We start from the raw sequence: 24,955 nt of genomic DNA on the forward strand, positions 1-24,955 counted from the left end.
ATTTTTGGGCAGAGTTCTCCTTTAAAGTAAACCATCCTAGTTCCAAGCTTCTGGTGTCCTGAGGACCACGCATGTCACATTTCTGTGACCCCCAAAGTGTCAGAGACACAGTGGCTCCCACCTGACATGAAGACTAACCACAGTTAGTCACTCAATGAACACAGCCAAATTGGCATCCAGAGTTCTGATGTCAGTGCCTGGTTACCAATAAATTTGTGCCAGACCCTGGATATGAATCTGGAGGTTGTTCAAAGAAGTGCTTGAATGCCCATGAATTATGCCCGAAACACATTACATGCTTTAAGGATAACTTGGCCTTGAATGAATTACAATCCTTCAAGTCATGGGAAACTCCCAGTTACCCTGACATTAGCGTGTTGGGAAACTTCATTAACATCATGTCAACATCAGTTTCCATGCCATCAAACATGTATTCTTTATTTCTAGTTCTCTTACTCTTCTTCCTAATATAATGCTACATAAGCACAGAAACTATCGCGCACTAAATGTAAGAATGGTTTTAACTCCTAAAAATTAAGCAAAAATAGCAAATCTTACTTGGTAGAGTTTCGAGATCAGAGTTAGAGTTAGGATTAGCAGAAACACTCCCACTGGAGCTGAGGTATAAATGTTAGACACACTGGGCAATAGAATTTTCTGCATGGCAAACAACTAGAAAACACAGATTTACACTTCACACTTACTTCAAATCTATACAGGGAAGTGTTAAACTCGGAAGACTAAAATTGTGTACAATGAATGGCAGACATAAATCCACTTAACCTTATTCTAATCGATCCATTTAGCTTCAAATCCTGTGCTTTCCCAGATGTTTCTCATCTTTTCCTTCATGGCTTTTACCAGAAACCATTTCCTCCAGAAAAACATTTTCCTATTTCTCATGATCGAGGGATAGGATGTATTCATAATGTCTCCCAATTGTGGGGTTTTGTAGCCAGAAAAAGAAAAAGGACACTAATCACAACAACTGCCGTAGGAAAGGGATTTTTGACAAAGCCTCACACTGAGAGGGAACTAGGTTTGGGGGAAACAGTTAAAAATGTTTGTCTTCTATAAGAAATCCTAAAGTTAAGAGAGATGCCTCTACTTAAAGTACCAGTTAAGATGAATACCCGAGTGATAATCTGGGGGGATCTTGTGTCAACTGACTAGATTTGAAGGCACGAGAAAAATGACAACAGGTGACTTAAGTATATAATCATATAGGCACAGGAATCAGGGTTATGTGACTAGAGAAATAACAATGTACTGAGCATAACTACAGCCCAGTTAGATTAATTCCATAATTTAATTAACACTTGAAATAACTCTGTGTGATAGGTGCTACAATGAAGCCACATTTTCTTAATGAGAAAACGAAAGCTAATTCGTGTTATGCACACTTGCCCACGGGAAGTTACTTCTAAATAGATATTCCCAGTTTTGCAACAATAGGTATATTAAATTATTTTTGAAAGCTAATTTTGCCTTATTTTCTAGTACAAATGGACTGTTGAATAAATCTCCTGAGACAGTGCTACTGCTGTTTTTATACTGAAGGGATTTTTCCCTAGAAAATTATCACTCAATTCAGTCTCAGCTAATTTTGTTCTATTATTAGACATACAAATGATACATCTCAACAGAATGCTCCCAATCTTTTCATTTTCATTTTACATTTTCATTATTATATGGTCACTATCAAAGGAAGCATTTCATTAAGAGTTAATTTTAATCTAATGAATACCAATGAATGGTATTTTGGTAATACTTCTCACAGTTGACCACCTCCCAACAAATATCATTATAAAATGCATTGCGAGCACATCAGAGATGTACACATTATACTCAACTATTAACAATAGACAGCGTTCATTGTTGGCAGTAATGAAAACAGATGCCAGATACTGTTTCAGAGACATGAGGCATCCATCAGAGATGACCAGGACCCACTGCAGTTATAGCACAATTACCATATTTTACTTCCTCAATGCAAAGTTGTTACAGTCTGTTCCAAATGAAGCACATTTCTGTTTCCCATTCTGTTTGGTTAGCAATCTTGTTCAGTTACATACAATAAAGACATTTAAGAGCAAAATGGGTCCCTAATCAGCACTAAAGGGCATGGTTGTAGGGAAGCCTACTGTTCATCATTTTAAAGCATGGTACAATCCTATGTCTCAAATAGTGTTTTAATTCATACCTTTAGATGTTTTGCTATGGAAATTCAGAGCAATTAGTACAAACCCTTAGTAACTTAGACCATGAAGCCTCATGAGGCCTAGGGAGCAATCTCCAGAAGGGAAAAGTAGCAATTAGGTTGGGTTAGGTTTTCACAATGCTTTTCCTAACACAGGAATGTCACTATTCACAAAGCCCAATTCAAATGATTTGAGATAATGTGATTTACAGCCCTTGAGCCAGCAATTATACTTCAGGGAATCATAGAATCTTTAACTCATAAATAAATACATAGTGTATAAATATAAATAGAAAGGTAATTGCTATAAACAAGTAAATAGGGTTAGGGATAGAGAGTGAATGAAGAAATAGAGTTAATGGTTAAACATGATATCAAGGTTAAAACGTGATATGCCATATGTGTGTGTGTGTGTGTGTGTGTGTATAATATGGTGATTGACAGGCCTGTCTAAGCCTGTGATATATGGTCTGGTGACCTTACTGAAGGGGAGAGTGGGTTGTGAAGATAGGGATTACAAGTCTTCCAGGCAGCAGGAACAAGCCCTGGAACATATTTAGCCTGCTGAGGAAAACACAAAGGTGACAATGAGGCCAGCAGAGAGACTGAACGTCAGTCAGCAGGTCAGAACAGAGACAGCCAGACATGGTTAAGGGGTAGATCGTACTGGATCCCATAACCAAGAACTGGGCTTGGATTTAATTTTGAATATCATGATCCATTTTTGTAAACTTTTGAGCAAAGGAGTAAAATGACTGGGTTATACATTTTTAGAAGATCTCTCTGGCTGCTCTTTGAAGAGCTGACTATGGGCCAAGGAGATCAGTTAGGATATAAATGGAAAGCGTTTAAGCAAGAGGGTAAAGGTTTGGACTAGAACAGCCATGGTGTCAATAACCGCGGAAGCCTCTCCGCTATGGTGCGTGCTTCCAGGGACCACTGTAGCTCATTTCTATTTTTTTCTTCCAGAGTTTGAAGCAGTGTTTGAAATACAGTGACATCTGAAAGTATTTGTTGAATTAGTGAATGAATGAATGAATAAAGTGTCAAGACTCAATAAGAACCTTGGATATTCAAACCTCTAAGCATGATTAACTAAGACAAATGGAAATAGTGAAATGCTAGATATAATTTCATAGGATTATAGTGGAATGCATGAGTTGATTGTGATTATATGAGGGCATAGTCTATTTCAAAGAAACAGACCAAATACAAGAGTTGAAGAAGTCTTTTTCCATGTGGAGTTCTCTGTTATTGAAATCCAAAAGCCAGTGATAAAGCGTAAAAATTGGACAAAAAATAGCTTTCAAATTTCAGAACTAAAAGTAAGTACCTTATAGAAACAATTTTCTAGAAATATTAGCAATGACTTCCTAAAACACAGGTGCATGCACACACGTACACACGAACACACATGTGCCTTTCTAGACATATTACTTAAAAAGCATATTGTTACCACTTAGGAAAGGATGTTAGGAGAATTAAGGCCCATCAAGAAAGAGCTACCTGAACTAAGCACATTTTCTTCTCCACATCCAGCACGTTATTGGATCCAGAGTTCAGGAAAATACACAGGCAGAGTTTATATTTATTTCAGAAATCTATTGTCATTTTTCTTCAAATTATATATGGAGAAATGTCACCTGGATAGCTTTTTAGCTGCTATAACAATTATGTTGGATAATGTGTAATATGACAATGTATATTAAGTAATGCATTGATATCAATTGATACATTATTTCTCATACTGTAGCAAAGGAATTATTTTCATTTCCTTCCATTCAACTGCTGTAAATAATTTGAATGATGATTCAAAAAGGATGCTTCTCAATTTTGTGATACAGTACACCTCTGAGAGATAGCCAAACTGTTGTAAGATGAAATCTAGTGTCAATAAATTCTCAAATGACATGAAACTAACTGAAATATAATGGGGTCTTATGTAGAAAATGTATGGCTAGAAAAAAATCACACCTAAAAATATGACTGAGTTAGTAGCAATTCATAAGAACAAGATCAGAGAACTGAATGAAAGCCAACTTCGTCTGAAACAGAACAGGCCTCATCCTTAAAGCTTGGTTCACCTCTTCCAGGAACCTTTCCTGACCCAGTAATGCTGTTAGATGCTCTTCTGCTACAGGTAAATTGGTTTAGTTAATGCTAATCCCAAAGCAAATAAGTGTAAGATTATGAAATAATAACAGCTCTTGATTTCTTTGAACATTAGCTAGATTTCTCCTAACAAATTTGAGGAAGCCTGAAGTGATGTAACTGCAAGGGCACAGATTCCCCAGAAAGGACCCCTGGTGCTGCTTCTAAGGTCTTGAGGTCTTTCCTTCAATCACCTCTTTGCTGTTTCTATTGCAAGAAATTTCCATTCCTTTAAAAGTGAAAGCAATACCTTCTTTAACAACATGCGCCCCTCAGATTACACCTACTTACTTAATTATATTTAGTTTTATTTTACTTATATATTTATAGTGATTTCTTATAAATTATGAATCAAGTAATTGATAAAAAATAGTTATTTTAAATACTGGATGTTCTGAAGATTATCAAATACGCCACAAAGATGTGATTGCTAGAACAAAACATAACCTAGCAGTAGCAAAAGCATAAAGCAGCAAAGTCATTGGATCACGTGCACGCTGCCTGTTTGCTGATACACTGTCATAAAGATTTTTGAGATTTCACCAGGAGGTAGTTTCTGGATTTTCTTATTTTGAAGGTAATTTCAGTGTTCAAGTAATTTCAGTTTTCAGAACAGTGTGATATACTTAAAATGGTACTTAGAGGAAAATTTAGAGCCCTAACTAGTCCAAATGCTTAGTAGAAGAAAAGCTGAAATTAAGGATCTATAAATCTATTTTTTAATTTAGAAAAAACATAGTAATGAAAGTAACAGAAATAAATCAGTAAGAAAAATGCCATAGGTACTAAAAACAAATTTTAAAAATGGTTTATGAAATGTTTAATAAATTGGAAAATTACTGGTGTATAGATTAAGAAAACATTTTTTAAAAGACACAAATAAATAATATTTTAAAGAAAAAACTATAAAGATTTAAGCATTGCATATATCATGAAATATTTTAGTACATTATGAACAATTGTTGATAAATATGAACCCAGATAAATGAATAAATGGCTAGAAAAATATAATTCCAGGATAGGTAATCAACTAATCTGATAACTATTTGAAAAGGCAATCCAGTTGTTAAAAATCTTTGTTCCAAGAAAAGTTCAGGTCCAGATAGTTTCACCCACAAGGTTTTCATAATTATGAACCAAAAAAATAACAAGCAATCTCAAAGTGTAGGAAAATTGGAATTATTACTCAGGTCCTTTTATGAAGCTGTCATTACATTGTTACCAAAACTTGACAAGGACTCTATGAGAAAGAAAAGCTGGTGGCTAATGTTCACACACAGATACAGATTTTAAAAATGCTGAACAAAATATTAGTAAACTAAATCCAGTAATAAATAAAAAAGCAGATTTAGTTCAGATTTGCAGGCTTGATCTGCTATTGTCAGAACCATAACAAGTCCGGAGTTGCTAACAACGCCCAGTATTCAGCATTACACTGGGGTTCCTAGCAAGCATATTAGCAGGGCAAAAAGAACTCAGATTATAAGATCTAGAATGAAAAGAAAAAGTTTCTTAAAAATACTGTCATTACTTGTAGATATATTATAAATATCCACATTGAAAATTCAAAGTAACCTATAGGTAAATGATTATAATTAATAGAAAAACTTTAAAAAGTTTTCTAAATTCAAATAAATATTGAAAATTACTAACATTTTTATATACCAGCTACAATGTGGAATTTCATAAAATCAATAACATATAATATTAGTTTTTTAGGAATACTTAAAAATGTCTGACAAAGTTACAAACACATTCCTAAAGATAATAAATAAAGTAGTGAATAAATATAATTATATGCCACTGAATGGATGATTCAATATTAACAAATGGTCAATTATCCCTTAATTTTTGAATAGACTCAATATAATTCTAAAATTCCATTATGTGTGCATGTGTGAAATGTGACAAACCAAATCTAAAATTTTAAAGAAAGTCATAATGTTAAGAATGGCAATACACTCCCCAAGAAGAAGAGCAAACAGAGACTTTTACTCGCGAAATGGAATTAAAAAACCAAAAAGAGAACACGCAAACATGGAAACTTGATTTATAAGAGTCAACATGGCCTATAGATGGGGAAAAAGATCAATTTTCCAATAAATGGTGCTGGGGAGCGTTATCTAATTGGATAAAACTAAATAAATATTGGAGCCCCTACCTTACATCACATAAAAATGAAGGCCAGTTAGATTTAAGACCTAAATATAAAAGGTAAAATTTCTCAAGCTTTTAAAAGACAGTGTAATCCTTAAAAAAAAAAAAATCTAAATTTAACTACGTCAAAATTAAGAACCTCTATTCATTAAGCAATACCTAAAGAGATTTTGTTAAAATAGTCTACAAATGTGGGATAAGATATTTTCACCATCTACAACCACCAAAGGATATCATTCAAAATACATTAAGGGCATTATGTGGATCAATAAAGAAGAGAAGAAAACTTCAAAATTGAAAATAGAAATGAGTAGGACTTAACCAAAAAAAGGTAAAAGCATAAGAAAAGATACCAACTATGTTAGAAAATAGTAAAATGCAACTTTAAGTGACAATGAAAGATTTTATCAGACCACCAAATTAGAAATAAAAAATGTCAGACAATATCATGTGTTGACAAGCTGTAGAACAGTGGCAATCCCATCCATTATCAACTTTAGAAAACAGTTTGTCATTCCAAGAAGGAACTAGTGGTTACTAAAGGGGAGGGGAGGGGGAGGGCAGGTGGGAAGGGGGAGAAGGGGATTGAGGGGTATTATGTTTAGTACACATGGTGTGGGGGTCACAGGGAGAACAGTGTAGCACAGAGAAGGGACATAGTGGATCTGTGGCATCTTGCTGCACTGATGGACACTGACTGCAGTGGGGTGTGGGTGGGGACTTGATAATATGGGTGAATGCAATAACCACATTGTTTTTCATGTGAAACCTTCATAAGAGTGTATATCAATAATACCTTAATAAAAAATTTTTTTAAAAAAGTAAACAGTTTATCATGGGCTACATAACTTAACTGGAATGTGCATTCCTTAGACCTACAAAATCTACCATTAAATATGTACCCTAAGAAAATATTATCTCTACCCCAGAACCATGTTCAAAAATACTTATTGCACATTATATTCAATAACTCAAACCTGGGCATGCCTTAATGCCCATGAAGAGGAAAATGTAGGAAATTAAACAGTAAAAATAAATCAACTAGAATTGCACACAGATATGGATGAATCTCAAAAATAATTTTGAAAGAAAAATATTATACAGTATGACTCCATTTTTAGATAAAGTCCAAACACCAGCAAAATGCAGCATTTGTTTAGTTCTAAATACATAGGTGGTACAAAATAACTATACAGAGAAAGTAAGAGTAAACACAAATTTTAAAACTTTGAGGGAACTGAACAGTTGATCTTTTTTTTGGCCTAAATCTTGACAACAGAGATGTTTATTTTCACTCCATACTTCCATATATATTTGTATGTGTGTACAGTCCTTTTATTTATATTATATTTCACTTATTTTAAAAACTAATAAATTCTAGCCTATTGCATTTGTCCTGTATCTTCTCATGAATCATATAACATCCTAGCACTTAAAAGCTTTTTAATTCCACAGGAAATTTGCACTTTAGAAAACTTGTTATATTACCAATTTTCTCTGCAAGTCAATTTTCTCTTGACCCAAGTGAGGATGAGGGTATAAATAGCATGTTTATCCAGAAGAGAACAATAAATGTGAAGTACTGGACTTCGTAACCAAAACTCATCAGCTCAAGCAAAGGGCAGGCATACCAATTCAGGAGAAAGAAACTTGGATGGATTAATAACTACAGTTATCATTAGCTGAGTTTATAAGATGTCCAAATAATTGGCCAGTTACTTTAGGTATATTATCTTTAATCCTTACAGCAATTCTGCAAACTGGGGTATCAGAAAGATAAGTTCATTTGCCACCTACACAGCTCACACATGGAAAAGCTAGGATATGAAACCAGGTGTGTCTCTCTCCACGTGCGCCCCTGTCATTACGCCTTAGGGGCCATATATTATTTGAATGTCCAACAGGGGGATGTAATGAAGCATAAGAAATGGCAAAGACATGGCTTTCAATCTAGCTCAGCTAATTATTAACTGTTTGACCTTGCATAGTATTTAAAAAATTCTTAACTCAGTTCTCTCTCTTTTTTTTTTAACAAATTGGGGACAGTAATATGTATCTATTAAAGTCATTGCAAAGTATAAATAAAATACATATGTAAACCACCTAGTACAAAACATCTATGTAATGCAATACATTTTAGCTTTTTCTATCATCATCATTACTATTATTAATTATTAACTTGTGGCAGCTCATTTGGTTAAATTATGTGAACATCTCCAGAAAACCTGAGCATTCTGTGATTAGAAAGCAGAACGGAGGGTTGGATTAGTAAAGGGCAGATGAAGTGCAAAAAATAAGGAGCAGAAGGCTGGCAAAGAGCAGACGCTGCAAGGAACTCCCTTCCATGCCTGGACCTGGGGTCACAGCCAAGGCACAAAGACAGTGAGCCTTGGAAAACACTGAATCTCTAAGGAGTGATGAAAATGGAAGACGACTGTAATCATGTCACCCACATGGGACCCTGAGCGGAGAACACTTCACAGCCCTGCACCACTCCATGACTATTTAAATGCCCTCCCTGCGGTTTCCCCGACCGGCTGTTCCGAGGCAGGCTGGCCGGGAGGACCCCACACTGCGGCCGTAGTAACTCGGCTGCTGACTGGACCCAGAATGCAGTGTCTCATGCTGCTCGGATGTCTTTCCCAGACAGCGGCTCTGTTTCTAGGACATCGTCCTATGAAGACACCCAGAGCGCCTTCGGTTGAAGAACAGAATTCGGACTTCCTATCATCTGTCATTCACGTTTGCTCACTTTCTACTTACATGCTGTTCTGAATTCCTGTTTCCAACAGCTAATTTTTCAATCCTCCTAGAAGGACTTATTTTGTCATTCCTTTTTCCAAGAAGTAAAATGTTTCCTCCACCCCTAGTCCTCAACTAGAATGCTGCCACACATGTACAGACCTACTTGACCCCGCTTGCCCGACTGTCTGTCTGCCCAAGTGCTGCCAGCCCAGGTCCCCGGCTCTGGTGGCCCACACCTGCTGACGTCCAGGGTCGCGGTACCCCTTTGCTATTTTACCTTGTCAGTTAGATATACCTCAGCCCTGCTGAGTGAGCCTAGCTCAACATACACATCTACCCAGTCGGTCTCACTGACAAATCCCAAGGCATCCCCAGAAATTACTGAAAAGCAGCTTGGAAGGATAAAGTACTAGGAATTTCTAAAACTTCAGTGATTTTTTCTTCAGCGAATATTGTGATGGCTACTCATTATTTGTTCTCTAGCTGAAATGTGAAATTGTTCTAGTTGTGCCCAGCATGGACCTCCAATATCTGCATGAGACGTACCTTCCTACATGCAGAAGAAACTCTAGCGATCCTCTAAGCAACACTGCAGGAGGAAAGAGCCCCTTGGCTTACACTGAGCTTCGTACCTGAGCGCATAGCCTCTTTCTGAATGCTCTCATAGTCATGCCAGTCCTTTCTTCTCAAAGCATCTGTCCATGCATAGAACTGCCCATCTCCCAGGCCCAGCGGAAAGGTCTGTGGGAAAGGAAAGCATTCAGAGCATAAAAAGGAGGTATTTCCTTTTGCATGACAGGTAAACACAGCCAGGCACATAATAGGCACTCATAGATTATTGGTTGAATACGTGATTATTCTGAGCATACTAAAAAGCAAACTATTGCTAGTGACCAAATCAATACACATTGTTAAACCTGTTTTCAGCTTTTGAAATAGAAGTGTGTCACCCACAACCCTCACCATTTTCTATTTTATTTCATCCAGGGACATAAATATTCAGTGCACCTCCTCCTCTGAACATAAATTTTCACATGCCCAGAACATAAATACTAGTAATGCTACCAATTTTGATATCAAATGGAATTAATTTTGTTTGTGATATGTACAGTTTCCTTCATTTTGGTCAAGTATATACGAATGGACTGATAACAACACTAGCAACCATTCACTGAATGCTTATCATGTGCCAGCTACTATGTTAAATACTCAGTATAGAAGATCATTCAACTATTAAGGTAGCCTTTGGCCATAAATCTCCATTTTTCTGCCAAATGAACTAAGGCCCAGAGAACTAAACTGGAATTAAGCCGTAGGGGCAAAGTCAGGACTTGCACTAGTTCTGTTAGGACCGGAACTGTGGTCTTAGCAGCTATTAAATCCTGTCTCCCATCTAGGTCTCTGTAAAGTGTGGCACATGGTCACACTCATACTTGAAGTTACTACCTATTCAACACCTGTAGTCAAAATATATGCTCTATACTCGGGTAAAACCCCGTATGTTTCAGAGTCCGTTTGAAAATCATTTCTGTGTACGTCACTGAGACTTTCTCTTCTTTATGGTGTTTGTTTTGGATGGTAAGAAACAAAAAAAAATGTTTTTACTGAAATTTACTTTCACAATCTTAGAAGACAAGATAACGTAAAATAAATATTTTAATATTCACATACCACTTCTCTGTTAATTTCCTAGCTCATTTTTGGAAATAAATAATACATCCATAGAATGAAGAGAAGAAAACCTTTTAAAGTTTCAAGGTAGGTAAAACAAAAGATGAATAATTCAGTGAGGAAATTTGATTCTAAGAGCCTTTCCAAGGCAAATAAAATGTCTTCTTAGTTTGAAATAATGCAGCTATTGTGCTTATGAAAAATTATCTACCTGCAGTCCATCTTTATAGCTTATAAAGGACGACTTGTTTGGCAAGGATGAAAATGGAACTTAACATTAAAATGACAGCCGCAAAGAAGAAAACAAGATAGCTGAAATCGGAGGAAAGAGTTTCCAAAACGAGTGATTATTATTTGTATATTTAAGGGAATTTGTTCATGATAGTGATGAGGTTAGGGAGAAAAACAGAGGAATAAACTTGCAAGGATGATGGTGAGTTTATATAAAATATTAAAGATAATAAGGTTAATTTTTAAAAAGAGGATGACAAGAAAGAAAAGTTATGAAAGATTAACAGAAAAGAATATGGTAAATAGGAGGAAGAGGGGAAAAAAGACAATTTGGGGGGTATAAGAGCAAACATTATTTAAAAAGTCACTCATTTTTCTAATTGATAGTGATTTCATAATTAGAAATGTTACCAAAAGTCAGCAACAAATCAGAAGTTTTAAATAATCAAATAACTGTAAAATACAAAATACACATTTTATGTCAGCCATGCATTTACAGCTAAGTCCTGAGCAGAAATGAAACTCTCTCACACTCAGATAACACCCATAATAGAGCCATCACCATCAGATTAAAATAGGTAACTTCAAAGTAAATTTCAATATGAAAAGTGGAGATACTCTTCAGTGAACTGCGAATATGCAAAGCCTTCTCTGGTTACCTGTGGGCTCCCCTGGCCCCCACACACAGAGGGAGAGGAGAGACCTGAGCAGGGAGCCCTGGACACTGCTGATCGGAGGGGACGGGGCTAACAGGCAGGGAAACCTCCATGTGAGGCTTGTCTGGGGCTCCCGGGGATCCCGGGGCTCCCGGGGCTCCCGCCCACCCCCACCCCCGCGCCAGGAATTTTACAGTTTACGTGGAGGCGTTAATGGGGTTCAGTCATGTGCAGTCCCCATGACCTCAACATCACCTTCCTCCCTCAAGGCTGTGCCCTGGACATGCTCCTCTGTGGGAATGGGGGGTGGGAACATACCTTCCAGGGACAGGGGAGGGGGCGAGCGGCGCCCACTGCCTGGGCCAGCCCTCTGGTCACCCAGGGGTCGCATAAGCCGTGATCTCCTCCAGCACTCCCCTTAGTGCCTGGCTCTTAAAACTGCACCGCCCCCCACTTCCGCACTGTGCCCTGAGCGGTCAGCAAGGGCTTCCACTAGCTGGAGGCAGAAGCCGCAGCCACGACGCAGGCACTTGCAAGTGAAAACACAGATGAAGACAATGATTCCCCAAGTCAGTAAGGATCGCTTCCAGCAGGAGAGGCTGAGGCTAGGGGTCGCGGCCCTCAGCTCATCGTGTCCTTGCGTGATTTAATAAAGACGACCCATTAGCAGACGCATCAGACAGGAACACAGCATCCTGGCGGGGTGAGGGCACCCCCCTGTGCGGCAGCGATCACGTCCACAGCCGTCCTACCTTGGAGGACAGCTCTTCTCCTTCGACACACTTTGGCGTCAGTGAGGACGGGCTTTGTCAGCCAGTCTTAAGGCTCGGTGGGTGAGCTCAGTGACGGTTTCCATGGATGCCATACGCTCTCCAGGCCGACAGAGTGGACAAGGACAGAGGCCAAAGGATCATGACAGCGGGAAACAGAGCGAGCCCACCCGGCCTTTAGGAGGAGGAGGTTGGCAGCTTTAGGAGTTTGATCTGGTTGTACATGCCACACACCTGGGCCGGGGGCGGCAGCACCACAGGTAAGAGGAGACGGATGGGATGGGATGTGGGGACCGGGGCCCTGTCCCTGGTGTGTGCTCCACGCCAGGAGCAGAGGGTCCCACGGGGCGGGCTGCAGGGGGACGACGGGACCCCCACAGCAATCAGCTAGGTGCCCCTCGCCCCACAGCAGCCCATGGGACATCCATTGCCAGTTCCAGGGAATGATGCTTTTCATCGTGCAGACTTCCCAGCGGCACAGCACAAGGACCCACAGGGACAGTGGTCACCACGCTGTTTTGCAAAGCTTCCATACTGTCATGGCACTGGCTGCCTCAGCCGGGCTCTGGCACGTGGGGCAAGAGGCCCTGCTGGCTGGCTGATGATTCATATGTTTTAAAGCCTGGGAGAGTACTTCATACACCTGGCCCAGGTGGTCTTACCTGCTTACCTGTCAGTAATTTAACCTGCTGCTTGAATGATTTATTTTTCCTTTCTACCAACCCCGCTGCTCGTGGACTGTAGGGGAGACAGAACCTCCAGTCAACGTCACGTTCTTTCACCCAGTCTTGTATATCACGACCTTTGAACAGTGACCCCTGGGCACTGCCTAGTCAACGAGGGCATCTATGCATGGCACCCTTCCTCTCTGCTCCCCGAATGGTGGCAGCCTGACCTGCATAGTGACAGCGAGAGAGCTTGGGCCAGGCCAGGTGTTGCGTCCACACACCAACACATGGAGCTGGGACTCTGGCGGACGGCTCGACTCCTGTGGCAGTTGTAAGGACACACAGGACATGCTGTTAGGGCCCCAGCCAGGTCACTGTGTCAAGGGCAATCCACCATCAAGGGCATAGGCCACCCCAGGCATGATGGTGGCAGCTCCTCCCACGCACGCAGTCTGCTGTATCCACCGAAGAATCAGTCCCTACGTCTCCACCCGAGCTAGGGCATCCACTGCTCGCTGCCAGGGGGTGTCGTGCCTTTGGCCCGAGGGTGCGGAGCGCAGGGAAGTTGGCCTCAGGATCCTGCAGGTTGGCCCAAGTGTTTTTCCATAGACACTGACTCGAGGAGGGCTTGTGCTGGTGATCCATGCTTGGGTCTCGCCGTCCAGGTCACAGGTTCATCCCGCAGAAGCCCCTCTGTCAGTGCAAAGGGGCGACGCATCGGCCTGCCCTCCCGCGGGAAACCAGCCTGGCCACTGAGTTCTGACCATCGGCGCTGCGGTTTACTCCCTCCCAAGAGGCTCTTCTGTGCCTGCGAGGAGCTGCCGCCACAGCGGGTGTGCGGGGCTTCTGTCTCCTTCCAGAGCTGGGGCCCAAATCCCAGGAGCACTCTCCCTCCCTTCTGCTGCCCCTGCCCCAGAGCCCACCCATAACTCCGGAGGGAGAGATGCGCCTAACTCAAAAGGCAGCCCTGCTTGGAGACACCTGGGATGGAACCTGCGCCGCTGGTTATCCGCCTCTCAAAGGCGGCCTGCTGCTCGCTCGCCACACCCACACGGACCTGTTCTTCACCAGGTGGTCGGTATCAGGGGTGGAGGCACCGGGCTGGGTGGGGCAAGCAGCCCTCCAACGCCCCAGCCCCCACGGAGGCTTGCCCCTCTCAGGTCCTCAGGGGCTGCATAGTCAGCACCTCCTCAGTGCCAGGCCTGGAGCTCTGCGTGGGCTCACTGCCCACCCCTCCCTCCCAGCAGGGCCTGCAGGGTGTCCTGCCGCAGATGCAGGTTTCACTCTGACTGAATCGATTACCCCGGGGGGAACAGGCACAGGCCTCGGCTGCCGTCCTGTGACATGTGGCAGGCTGGGCAGGGAGCCCCGGGGACGCCCCCACTGTGGCTCCCCCCGCACGAGGCGAGTTCATTGTGTGGTCCAGCGTCCAGGACGCACTGAAAAGACCATCCAGCATGGCGTGACGTAGTCCCCAGGAGGTGGCCAAGGGCCCTCATGGGGCAATGTGGGCACAGCGTCACGGAGGGGGGCCCCACCCCAGTCAGTTCTCAGGAGGTCACACCGCCCCCAGGAGCAGGGTAGGCAGTGCGCCCTCAGTGTGGTTCCAAGGCAGCCCCCCCCACCCGTCCCCTCGGGCTCCCAGGTGACTTACGTTGTTGGGCAGCCACCACCCTGCCCAGGGCAGCAGGCTCACCAACTCCCAGGTGCCCCCCGGCACTGGGCTGGCCCCTCCAACCGGGAAGGGGAAGCCACTGGGAGAGGCTGGCAGGGTGACTCTGTGTCCTCTGGTATCGGAGAGGTAAAATCCTCTTACGCTGGGGGTGGCGGGAGAAGCCCCAGTTCGCAGTGTGGAAAGGGCCTTCCTGACCACGCCTGTTACCGTCTGTAACCACAGAGGGCACTGAGGGGCCGGGAAACTTCTGAGGGTGATCCGGGGGAGCAAACACTCAGTTCCAGGAGCCATGAGCACCGCTTTCTATTTATTTCTGGGCGAACCTGTGAACAGTGAGCTCACGGAGGCTCAGGATCACCTGCCGCAGGCCCCACCTGCAGGCGGTCCGGCCTGCATCCTGCACCTGGGGCGTGGGAGGCTCTCACCTGAACAGGACTGCGTGCCTGAGGCCTCTGCGGAGGAGGGGGCACCAGGGACGGAAGGGGCAGCAGGGCAGGGCTGAGCTGTTCCCAAGGCCTAACGACACCGCACTGGGGTGCGCCTCTATCTGTTCAGGCGGGGGCCCCTTTGGCAGTGAGGTTAAACCGCATTTGCTTCTGGGTCATTCCTACAGCTGATTGGGAGCCTGGGGCCTGCTGAGCCCCCTCCTCCCCAGCCCTGACCCTGCCCGGATTTGTCGGCTTCCCGGGATCAGCAATGCATCGCCACCGTCATCAACACCGAGTGCCCCTCCTGGGCTCTGCCTGGGCGCTGGGCTGGCAGGGGGACCAGCTTCCCGTCCTGCGGGCTGGGGCCGCCCCAGGGCTGTAGAGCCAGGGCCCGGCTCTGTCCCAGCGCCCCGAAGGCCCTGCCCGCCTCCATCGACGCCCGGGGGCCCCTCGTCGGGCCAAGCCGCCCACAGGCTGTAACCGCGGGGAGGCGAGCGCGCTGATCCTGGCGGGGGCTCCGGGGCCCTTGGCCGGCACGTGGCCGCCGCTCGGAGCGGCCTCGGAGCGGCTCCCCCTGAACGCGGGCGGCCGCGGCGCCGGCTGGGTGGGTGGGCGCTCGCCCCGTCCCGCGCTCCCTGGCGCTCCTGGGGTCCCCCCGGGGCTCCGCCGTACCCCGCACGGCCCGCGGCCCAGCCCAGCTCTGCGCGCCGGGCCCGGGGCCCCCCACGCGGTCCTGCCCGCCGAAGCGGACCCCCCAGCACACACACACGCAGCCGCCCAGGGCCGCGCGCGGGGCCCGAGGACCCCAGTCCCCCAGGACGCGTCGCTCCGGCTCCTGATTGGCGGGGGCAGCGACGGTCCGCCCGAGGCAGGGGAGGAGCGCGGGCATGCGGCGGCGTTGGCGGGGTCCAGTCCCGTGCGCCCCCCGCCCGGCCCCAGCACCGCCCCCGCCCGCAGGCCCCGGGGACAGGAGGGGCACGAGGCCCCACTGCCCGGCCAGCCCCGGGCCGCCTGCAGGCCCCTCGGGCATTACCAGGCACGCCCGCTTTCCCTTATGCTGGTAAATTAAATGTAGAGAATTCTTAGCAACTGATAATATACAACAGACTGAACAGGAGCTGATGCCCACGTTCTCCAGAACCCCGTGGAAGGCGGGGGGGGGGGGGGGTGAAGCTCCAGGTGAACAGGGAAAACGGAAAGTGGCGTAACTTCTTTGTAAATGGCTGAGAATTACCGGGAGGGGGCTACATTTCTTGATATCCGTGAACTCTGAAAATACTTAAAATTGAAAGGCATCAGGCATTTCTGAAGGTGACGCTAAAGGTGAAAACCACAGATTGGCACTTCTTACACGGGGCAGTCCGACCCCGCCGGCTTCCCTCCCCAGTTCCAAGGAGCAGCGGCTTCTGAGCCCACCCGCTCTGCTCCCCGCGGAGGCCTGGAGTCTGAATGACAGGGATGTTCAGGCCACCGCACGGACACCGAGCCTCGGTGGGAATCAGGGTTCCACGCAAGTCGGTATTCCAAGTTCTGCTAACGAAGCTCTGCCCCCTCACTGGGCTCCCAGAAGGCTGGCAGCCACCTTCCCGCCCCTGCACGAGAGGCGGGTGATTCCTCCCTGCAGAACTGGAGTCCGTAGAGAGAGATCCGGGCACCGCTTCCAGGTGCGCAGCCAGCTCCTGTGGGGGGTCCCCCTCCGCCCCAGGACTTGAGAAAAGCATTTTCACTTACAAGTATGAGCAGGTAGCCAAGAATTATCAGACGCTTGAGAGAGCTTTCAGCCTGAAATGCAAAGGCCAAAATAAGCAACAGGTATGATGAACCTGAAGGACACAGGTGATGTCAGGCTCCGAAGAAAACTTCCAAAAAACAAAATGTGAATTTAATTGCCTTAAAGAGCTTTAAGGGAAAGTTCTTCCATAGAAACAGAAATTTAAAAAGAAAGAGCTCTTGGGAGGGCGAATGAGATAGCAGGCATAGAGTAATTAAGAGAGAGTTTGGAAAATGAAGGTCAAAGGAACCCTACTGGGGAAAAGAAGAAGGAGGGAGAGGGGGGCAGACAGACAGATGAGGTCAGAGGCGGAAAGTACAGCACCGCTGCCCCACAGCCCAGCCCTGCGCGCCCAGGGGCAGAGGAAGCGACCCGGGCAAGGGATTTTCCAGGAGGGAGAAAAGATAAACTTACTCAGTTGAGAGCTAAGTGTTCTTCCAAAAGAATTGGTCTGAATTAACAATGAATACATAAAAATCTAGACACATGAAACATGGCCTAAATAATAAAACTAGAAGGGAAAACAATGTACCAAAAAGTGCGATTGTAACACACTATTTGATTTAGGTACGAATCCCCTTACCTAAATCCTGGCTGAAAATTGCACCATAGTAATACTGGACTTAAAGGGAAAGGCCAGAAAAAGATGGTTAAATACACATTTTATGTAACAGGAAAATAGTAGATAAAACCAAAATGGTTATAAAAAAAAATCAAAGAATAGTATATACACAGGCTACCTACAAATATGGAAGCATGTAGCAGAATAAAGATGAAAGACTGGCACAGATCCCCCCGGTATCAGAAATCACACGTATTGGGAAGTGGGCCAGGGGATTGCTGGTTACCACTATAGGCCTTATATTATGATTATGCTTCTAAAGTTATTTACAAATATTGCCTTATATAAAACACAGATCTCAAAAAAAATTTTCTTAGACCTCCTTGGACAGCTGGCAGTGCCCCAGAGAGGTGTGACGGTGTCATGGAGCACCTGTGATGGTGACAGAATCAGGCTGGGACAGACCGTCTGAACCTGCTGTAAGAAAGGCTACCTGAGCATTAGCTGCACTCATACCTCTTCTTATCTACATCAGCACTCCTCGCAGGGCAGCAGCTTCGGCACCACCTGAGATCTTGTTAGAAACACAATCCCCTGGTCCCATCTCATGCCTGTTAAATCAGAAACTCTGAGAGGAGAGAGACCCAGAAATCTGTGTTTTAGCAAGTTGTCCCAGTGATTCTAAGGCTTACTAAATTTGAGAAGTACTAATCCCTATGAACAGGAAAGTGACAGAATTATCACTTTAAGAAAACATGTCAGACTCATTAGTAAAGCACGTGCCACGATGTGGGGCTGATAACCAACATAGAGGTTGTGTGCCCACCTTCCACCTGACAGAAAGATGGGTGAATAAACCCAGGTCAGTCCCTTCGTTTCTCTCCTGGGTTATGTCACATGTCCTCTCTAACATTACAGCAGCACAGATCCGTTACCTATGACCTTGCAAATAAATACGACGAGGATTATACCTTTCTGAGATGTGAATTTCAGACCCATCATTGGGTCTGCCATTCATTTGTGATCACCTTTTCTATATTCCACCTTGTGGACATTTTATTTATTGAAATATCTTATATGTATATGCACTACATATAATTAACTTGAATTATATGTATACGTACTACATATAGTTAGCTTAAAAAAAAGTATCAGGAATGGAAGAGACAGAATCCATTAAGCAGAAACCATATGTAATAGAGCTGAATCCCAGGGCATATTCAAAGATAATGTGCTTGAGGATGAATCATGAGCAGAAGCTTCCCAGCATAAAGCAGGACTCAGGGGCAGTGTGCTCACTAGAGGTAGCAACTCAAACACTTCTTGGGGTCAGGAATGTGACTCACATGGGTGAAAACTAAAGCAGGCCTTTCTAGGACGTGATGGGCTCATGGGCTGTACTTAACTTTTAAATCTTTAAAATGCCTCTCAGGGGTTGTCTGTCTGGAAACCTCAAGGGAATAAAAACACTTGTCCCTTGCCTCTAAATTAGAGCAGTTTTTTTCTTTTATAACTACAGATGGTGATGACATTGATGAGATACATTTGCAAATCTCTACGAATGACTGTACTGTAAAACCTATCTTAGGTTTCATAAATCAACAACCAATGGACTTTCATTCTCACAATCAACCACAAACCTATCATTATACTTGTTCCTTGAAAAATAACATGAGGTCGTGGTAGTACTTGGGATTCGGCCCCATATCCAGGGCACTCACATTAATCTGTGGTTTCACACCTTAGGCAGGAAAGCTACATTGCCTCTGGCTCTCTCAGTTCATATGAAAGATATGAAGTTAGGTAATAAAAATACCTACCTTACCCACCTTACGAGGTTTTTTGAGTAGTAAATCAAAGAATGTGAAAGCCATTTATGTATTTTGAAGTGATATATAAGCCAGTTGTTTTCACCATTTTGGCTGTTTTCATAGATATCTAAGTTATTTACATTGCCCTTGCAAAGTTGTAACATAGTTGCAGAGATATAATTTATATACATTAAACAAATGGTAAATAATATGGGAGAAACTCTATGACAATTGGTGGTAATAGGATATAGTGATGGGTGTGAATTCTTATGCTGGGTGTGATTAAATTTCTAAGCAAAGACTACAGAGAAAGTAATATAATGGATAACATGGATGGGAAGAAACTAACATTTATTGTGATGCTGTATTTTCCTCATAAAAGCTAGCTGATGAACTAGAGCTCAGAAATGTCAAGGTCACATAATTAAAGTCTTCAGGATATCATTACTTAGGTTTGGTTTTCTAAGATAAACTAGAATCTGAGCTAAGTCTGCTCTTCAGTCCCATGAGTTACTAGAAGCAAATGAGCATGGAAACCCCCTATGATTCTCTCAGTAATCACTTATCAAACTTCATTACATTAAGTTATTTTTTAAATGCTAGAAAATAAGACTAGACAGATAAGGTGAAACAAAAAAATCCACACAGAGAACTTTAGACTCTATGCACCAAGCAATAGGGAATCCCTAAAGCTCTCAGACTGAAGAATAACATGAAATATTAGCAGAATTTAGTTTTGTTGTTTTATGCTTTTCCTCCCTGAGTTTAAACCCACTACAAAGCATGAAACTGGTCTAGAAGGTTGTGCATTTTTGTATATTCACACAACATACTGATAAGTTAGTGTCAGAACACAGAATAATTATTTCAGTGGATAGAACTGTCTTGTTCTTTACATTCTGCAAAAATTCTCAGATATAACATTGTTAAAATAATCCCAAGATACTAATATAATAAAACAAAATCAGCCTCGAGCTGGTATCAGTCGCTGAAATCTCTACTCCATATTCTTGACTGTGCAAACATGGTATCTGCAGGAGGGTCGTGAACTGTTAATAAGCAGGCAGAGGGTGTACTAAGGAGTTCCACTCTTATTTATACATATTAAAAGTTTTCAACAGAGTCTGTAAATCTGGGTTGCTGTATAAATATCTCGATTTTTAAATTTTAAACAAATCCAAGTATTTATACAACGCATTGTGTAGGATCAGGTCTTTAAGATATCAAGGCCACACTCTGCATTCCTAAACCAATGGCCAGGCCTGTACCACTATCCTAATCATGACTCACTCATGTGCCCCAGAAACTGGTGGCATTGTCATACATGCGGCATGAACTTGACTGCGATATCCAAGATCCTGAGCTTATATAAATGTATCCTCTGTATTTGTAGTAGCGTCTCAGCTCCTGAGTGCACAGCACGCGTCTTCATGAATCTGTAATGCGATACATACAGGAGCTCAAGAGGGCTGTGAAGGGCATCGTGACTAGTCAGAGACAAACACGGCGGGACCGGTGAGAAGGGCGGCTGAAGTGACAAAGTCGGAGGAAAAGCCGGTTCTGGAAGGTGGTCACTAACTAGTGCTCTGTTTTTTATTTTGAAAAAGACAAAACAACTGAGGGGCTTCATGCTCAGCATCCCAGATGTGATCATTTCTCACTGAGGACCAGTTACGCAGGCCGCACCGCTCACAGCACGAAGCCCAACCACGTGGTGCTGGCGACTGCGACTAGACCTACTTAGCTACTGTGCATAGTATTTATTGGCCAAAAAAAAAATGCTATCACACTCGGGTTATAATCATACCAACACTTTATTTTAAATGACTATATTCCTGTAACACAAGGGACACACAATTGGAGAGTTCCGCTGGCATCTCTTGCTTCCCGCCCCAATCCCTCAGAAACTACTGTTTTGGTGAGATTTTCATTCTTGGGTCAGTGGGAAGATTTAAACATTTGTTTGCCTGGGCAAAGGTGACAGACCTTCCTCTTAGGGTTTCTCGGGGTATCTGTAAAGAATTTCTGAAGATGCCTCCCTATTTAGATTGGGCATGTCTGGGTAGCTGAAAAAGAAAGAATAAAGCATTGTGTTTTAACTCTCTTTTTTTTCCGCTCATGGGCGGAAAAAATTAATTGTCAGTAAACAGAAGCTTCCGTTAGTAAGTAACTGAGGGATCAGTAGCAAACCATTCCCGTGAATAAAGTGTGGCTTTATAAAGAGTAGATTTTTACTTAAAGAAAATTGACTGGAAGTGCTTGGTAAAGCCTCCTTGGTATTAAGCAGGGGTATGACCTCAGCAGGAGCCATAAGCCCGCTGACACACTGTATTTCCGCTTAAATATATGATGTAGGATAGTTGTGTTACTGACCCTCAAAATTACTATAATTTTCACTTTTTCATTATTACAGAAACGTCAGCAGGAAAGCCCTCCGTAGCCCTGGGTTGCTATGCAGCAGCGTACCTTGGAGAAATATTCAGGAGGTCAGCAGCTTACAAAAATGACAAATTTCCTGAGGGTTTTTTTTTTCCCCATCTCAAAGCATTCTCTTTGTTATTCCTAAGGGGAAAGATAAGAAACAATAAAGAAACCTTAGTATAGAAGTAGACAGCATTTCTGTGAAAATTCAAAAGCAAATAAAGATCATGTCAAAAAAACACAAAAGCATATTATATTAACCTTCAGGAATCACCCGGACCCCAGGTGACGGAGAATCCACACACTTGCAGTTTTCTGGAGGCATGAAGCTTGGGTTTCGTGCCCCGCCCTGAACTTTTCTTCAGAAGGACCTCACATGGTGCCTCTAGAATTCCACCCTATCAGTTCTTCAAAGAAAAAACACAGCATTCTTGGTTGTTCTCCAGGTTCAGTATTATCTTAAAATGGGACTCTAATTTTCTTACTAATTTGAGCTCCCTGTGCTATGTCTACAGGGAAACATATATAACACAGAGAGAGGAAATGAGGATTAGAAAAAGCAAAGATCTTTTGTCGTGGTAAGTGTGAGAGTGACAGAGAAACCAAAATTGAGTGTCAGTTCAAGTTGCATGTCACCCAGGTGCTTGGGTACATCTACTGATGAAACAGCAGACCAGCACACACTCAGGATTATAACTGAAGATACGGAATTATTTCATAATTAAAAAATGATTAGACTAAAGCATGGCTCAGTCATCTATTTCAATGTCACTATAAGCACATACTGATTCAGCTACAGTTACTATCTTCACAATAACTAAAATCATCGTTGCACCAGCCATGTGCATACCAATGCAGAGGAGACCTTGACAGTACCTTTCATGAGGTTTTTTCTACTTTTAGACATTGTTGGAATTTTAAATGGCTTTTAGAATGATCTTTTAAAATTGCATCTGAAGGAAATTGTAGTAAACAGTGAAGACAATTGGAATATGCAAACCTCATACTTGAAAGACTCAAATATGGTTTTAGAACCTGTCTGTCTTAAAACGATGAATTGATGTTTTCAGCTAACTTAGTCTTTGGGGAAAAGGTAACACAGTCCTTTTAAGTCATCAAACATTTAACAAGTATTTCTTTAATTTTCAAGAATATCACAACCAACAAGAAAACACATGTAAAATAGATCATTGATTAAGTCAGATGTGTTGCTTGGAGATAGAGAGCATTGGGTATTTATACCATGTTCACCTTCTACTATCAATAGTTTAAAGCTGGTATAATTTTATTCAATCCACCACTCACCTCTAAGTCAGCAGGTATTTAGTGAATGCCTGCTTTGATGCTAGAAATACAACTGTCAGCCAAAATCTCAGCCCTCAGGGACCTTAAATTCTAGTATAAGGAGACAGTCTTTGAACCAATATTAAATGAGCATCTACTCTGTTATGGTACTGTTCTGGGTATTTGAATTTTCAGTGACTAATAAAGAGAAAGATTCATGCCCTTGAGGAGCTTACAATCTAGAAAAAATCATTTCTGATATAAATATATAATACAGAATTAAGTAAACTAGGCAACATTGCCTTCAATGAGGTCTCTTATACTTGGCTAATTTAAGGGTTGTGGAAGAAAGGCAGAGGGAGCAGAGATGAGATGAGTTTGGGACACACTAAATCTAAGGTGTCTAACATCTAGAGGAAGGGCATGCCTAGTGGGTAATTGGATTTACTGAGTCAAATAAGTAATAATACTTTTCCCACTCTAAAACATTACTTACACCAAGTATCTTATCTGAACATAGAGACCTCTTGTTAAGAGAGTGAGCAAACATCTTTTCAGACAGAAGTGTCAATACTTTTGAATACTCACACCGAATTGCTTTTAATAGTATTGATTATTTAGAATGAATATAATTTGTCACAGTGTTTGGGGGAAGGAGGGTAATCTCCACTTCTTTAAATACTAAACGATAAAATGTCAAGACTTGTCAAGTGGAAGAGCGAGCACTTAAAATCTAAATCTTAAAAGGGTCTCAGACAAAGATTTTCACAGTTAATTATTACAAATACCAGCAGAGATGTTTTCCAAACTCTTAATTTACAGAGTCTTGTTGAACAAATTGTAGACATGAAAGACAATAGATCACTGTGTTTTCCTGGTATCTATTCTGTACTCTGAAAATAATTATGGGAAAGCAACTTCGATTATTATAATCATAGCTTAGAGTCAAGAAGTTTTCTTAAAAAACAACTAAATTTAAGACACACTATTTTATAGAACATAGATCTGAGATTGAAGAACATATTATTAAGTGCTGAAAAAGATTTATCTGCACTTGGTCGTGAAACAGAACAAAGATCTTAGCAGTATTTATCGTGTCTATATTAATGGTGTCAGCTACACAGGAACCCCATTTATTTTACTTTACTGCCTTTGGTATCTAGCAGGAGAGTCAGAAACTCCTGGCGCTGCAGTCTTAGGGAGTCCCCATCTTTTTTGGGGTTTTGCCTTCAGGAAAAATACCAATGCATGTTGGTGAAGAATCAAGAAAGACCCCTCATGCTGAGAGGAAAGGTAGTCTCTGTAAAACATGCCCAGTGGGTTCTCCATAAGAGGTCCCTATGGTCCAGGGGAAAGGAAAGTACCAGAGACTTCGCCAGTGCCAGTAAAGGGCATTTCCCTGAGGGTCTCAGCTACTCTACCACTCCTGTACCACCTCAGGGGAGTACAGGGGAGCTAAGGAACACATGGGAAGGTCAATTCCAGGGGAAAGCCCACTAAAAGACTGGGGTTTAATTATAAGATTATACGACACTTGCTCTCCCCGATACCTGACCATTACACCACCATTACACCGACGGGGCTCAAGTGTAGTGACAGCGGATCATGGTTAAAAGGGACAAGCTCTAATGAGGAGCTCTTAGGAAAGACCACAGGCCAAGGGAGACAAAAACAGGCATGCTAGAGGAACGCAAAGCTTCTGGTGTGTAACAGCTACATCAGACATTAAACACAGCCCAATTCCTAGCCGGAGT

At 42.8% G+C, this 24,955-nt stretch overlaps 1 protein-coding gene across 4 annotated transcripts in view; it reads right to left on the bottom strand.

The window, feature by feature from the left end:
- GALNTL6 (polypeptide N-acetylgalactosaminyltransferase like 6) overlaps window positions 1–24,955 on the bottom strand; it is a 930,232-nt gene that overhangs the window by 598,308 nt on the left and 306,969 nt on the right. For 3 of the 4 annotated variants that reach the window (XM_073232816.1, XM_036998902.2, XM_073232815.1), the window contains exon 2: window positions 9,886–9,994. In XM_073232816.1, the coding sequence (XP_073088917.1) occupies window positions 9,886–9,994 (109 nt within the window). Of the gene's footprint in view, window positions 1–9,885; window positions 9,995–21,962; window positions 22,059–24,955 lie in introns of all 4 variants that reach the window. The other variant, XM_073232817.1, reaches the window with a different exon arrangement.

Source organism: Manis javanica, chromosome 3, assembly GCF_040802235.1.
Source record: "Manis javanica isolate MJ-LG chromosome 3, MJ_LKY, whole genome shotgun sequence".
NCBI lineage: Eukaryota > Metazoa > Chordata > Mammalia > Pholidota > Manidae > Manis > Manis javanica.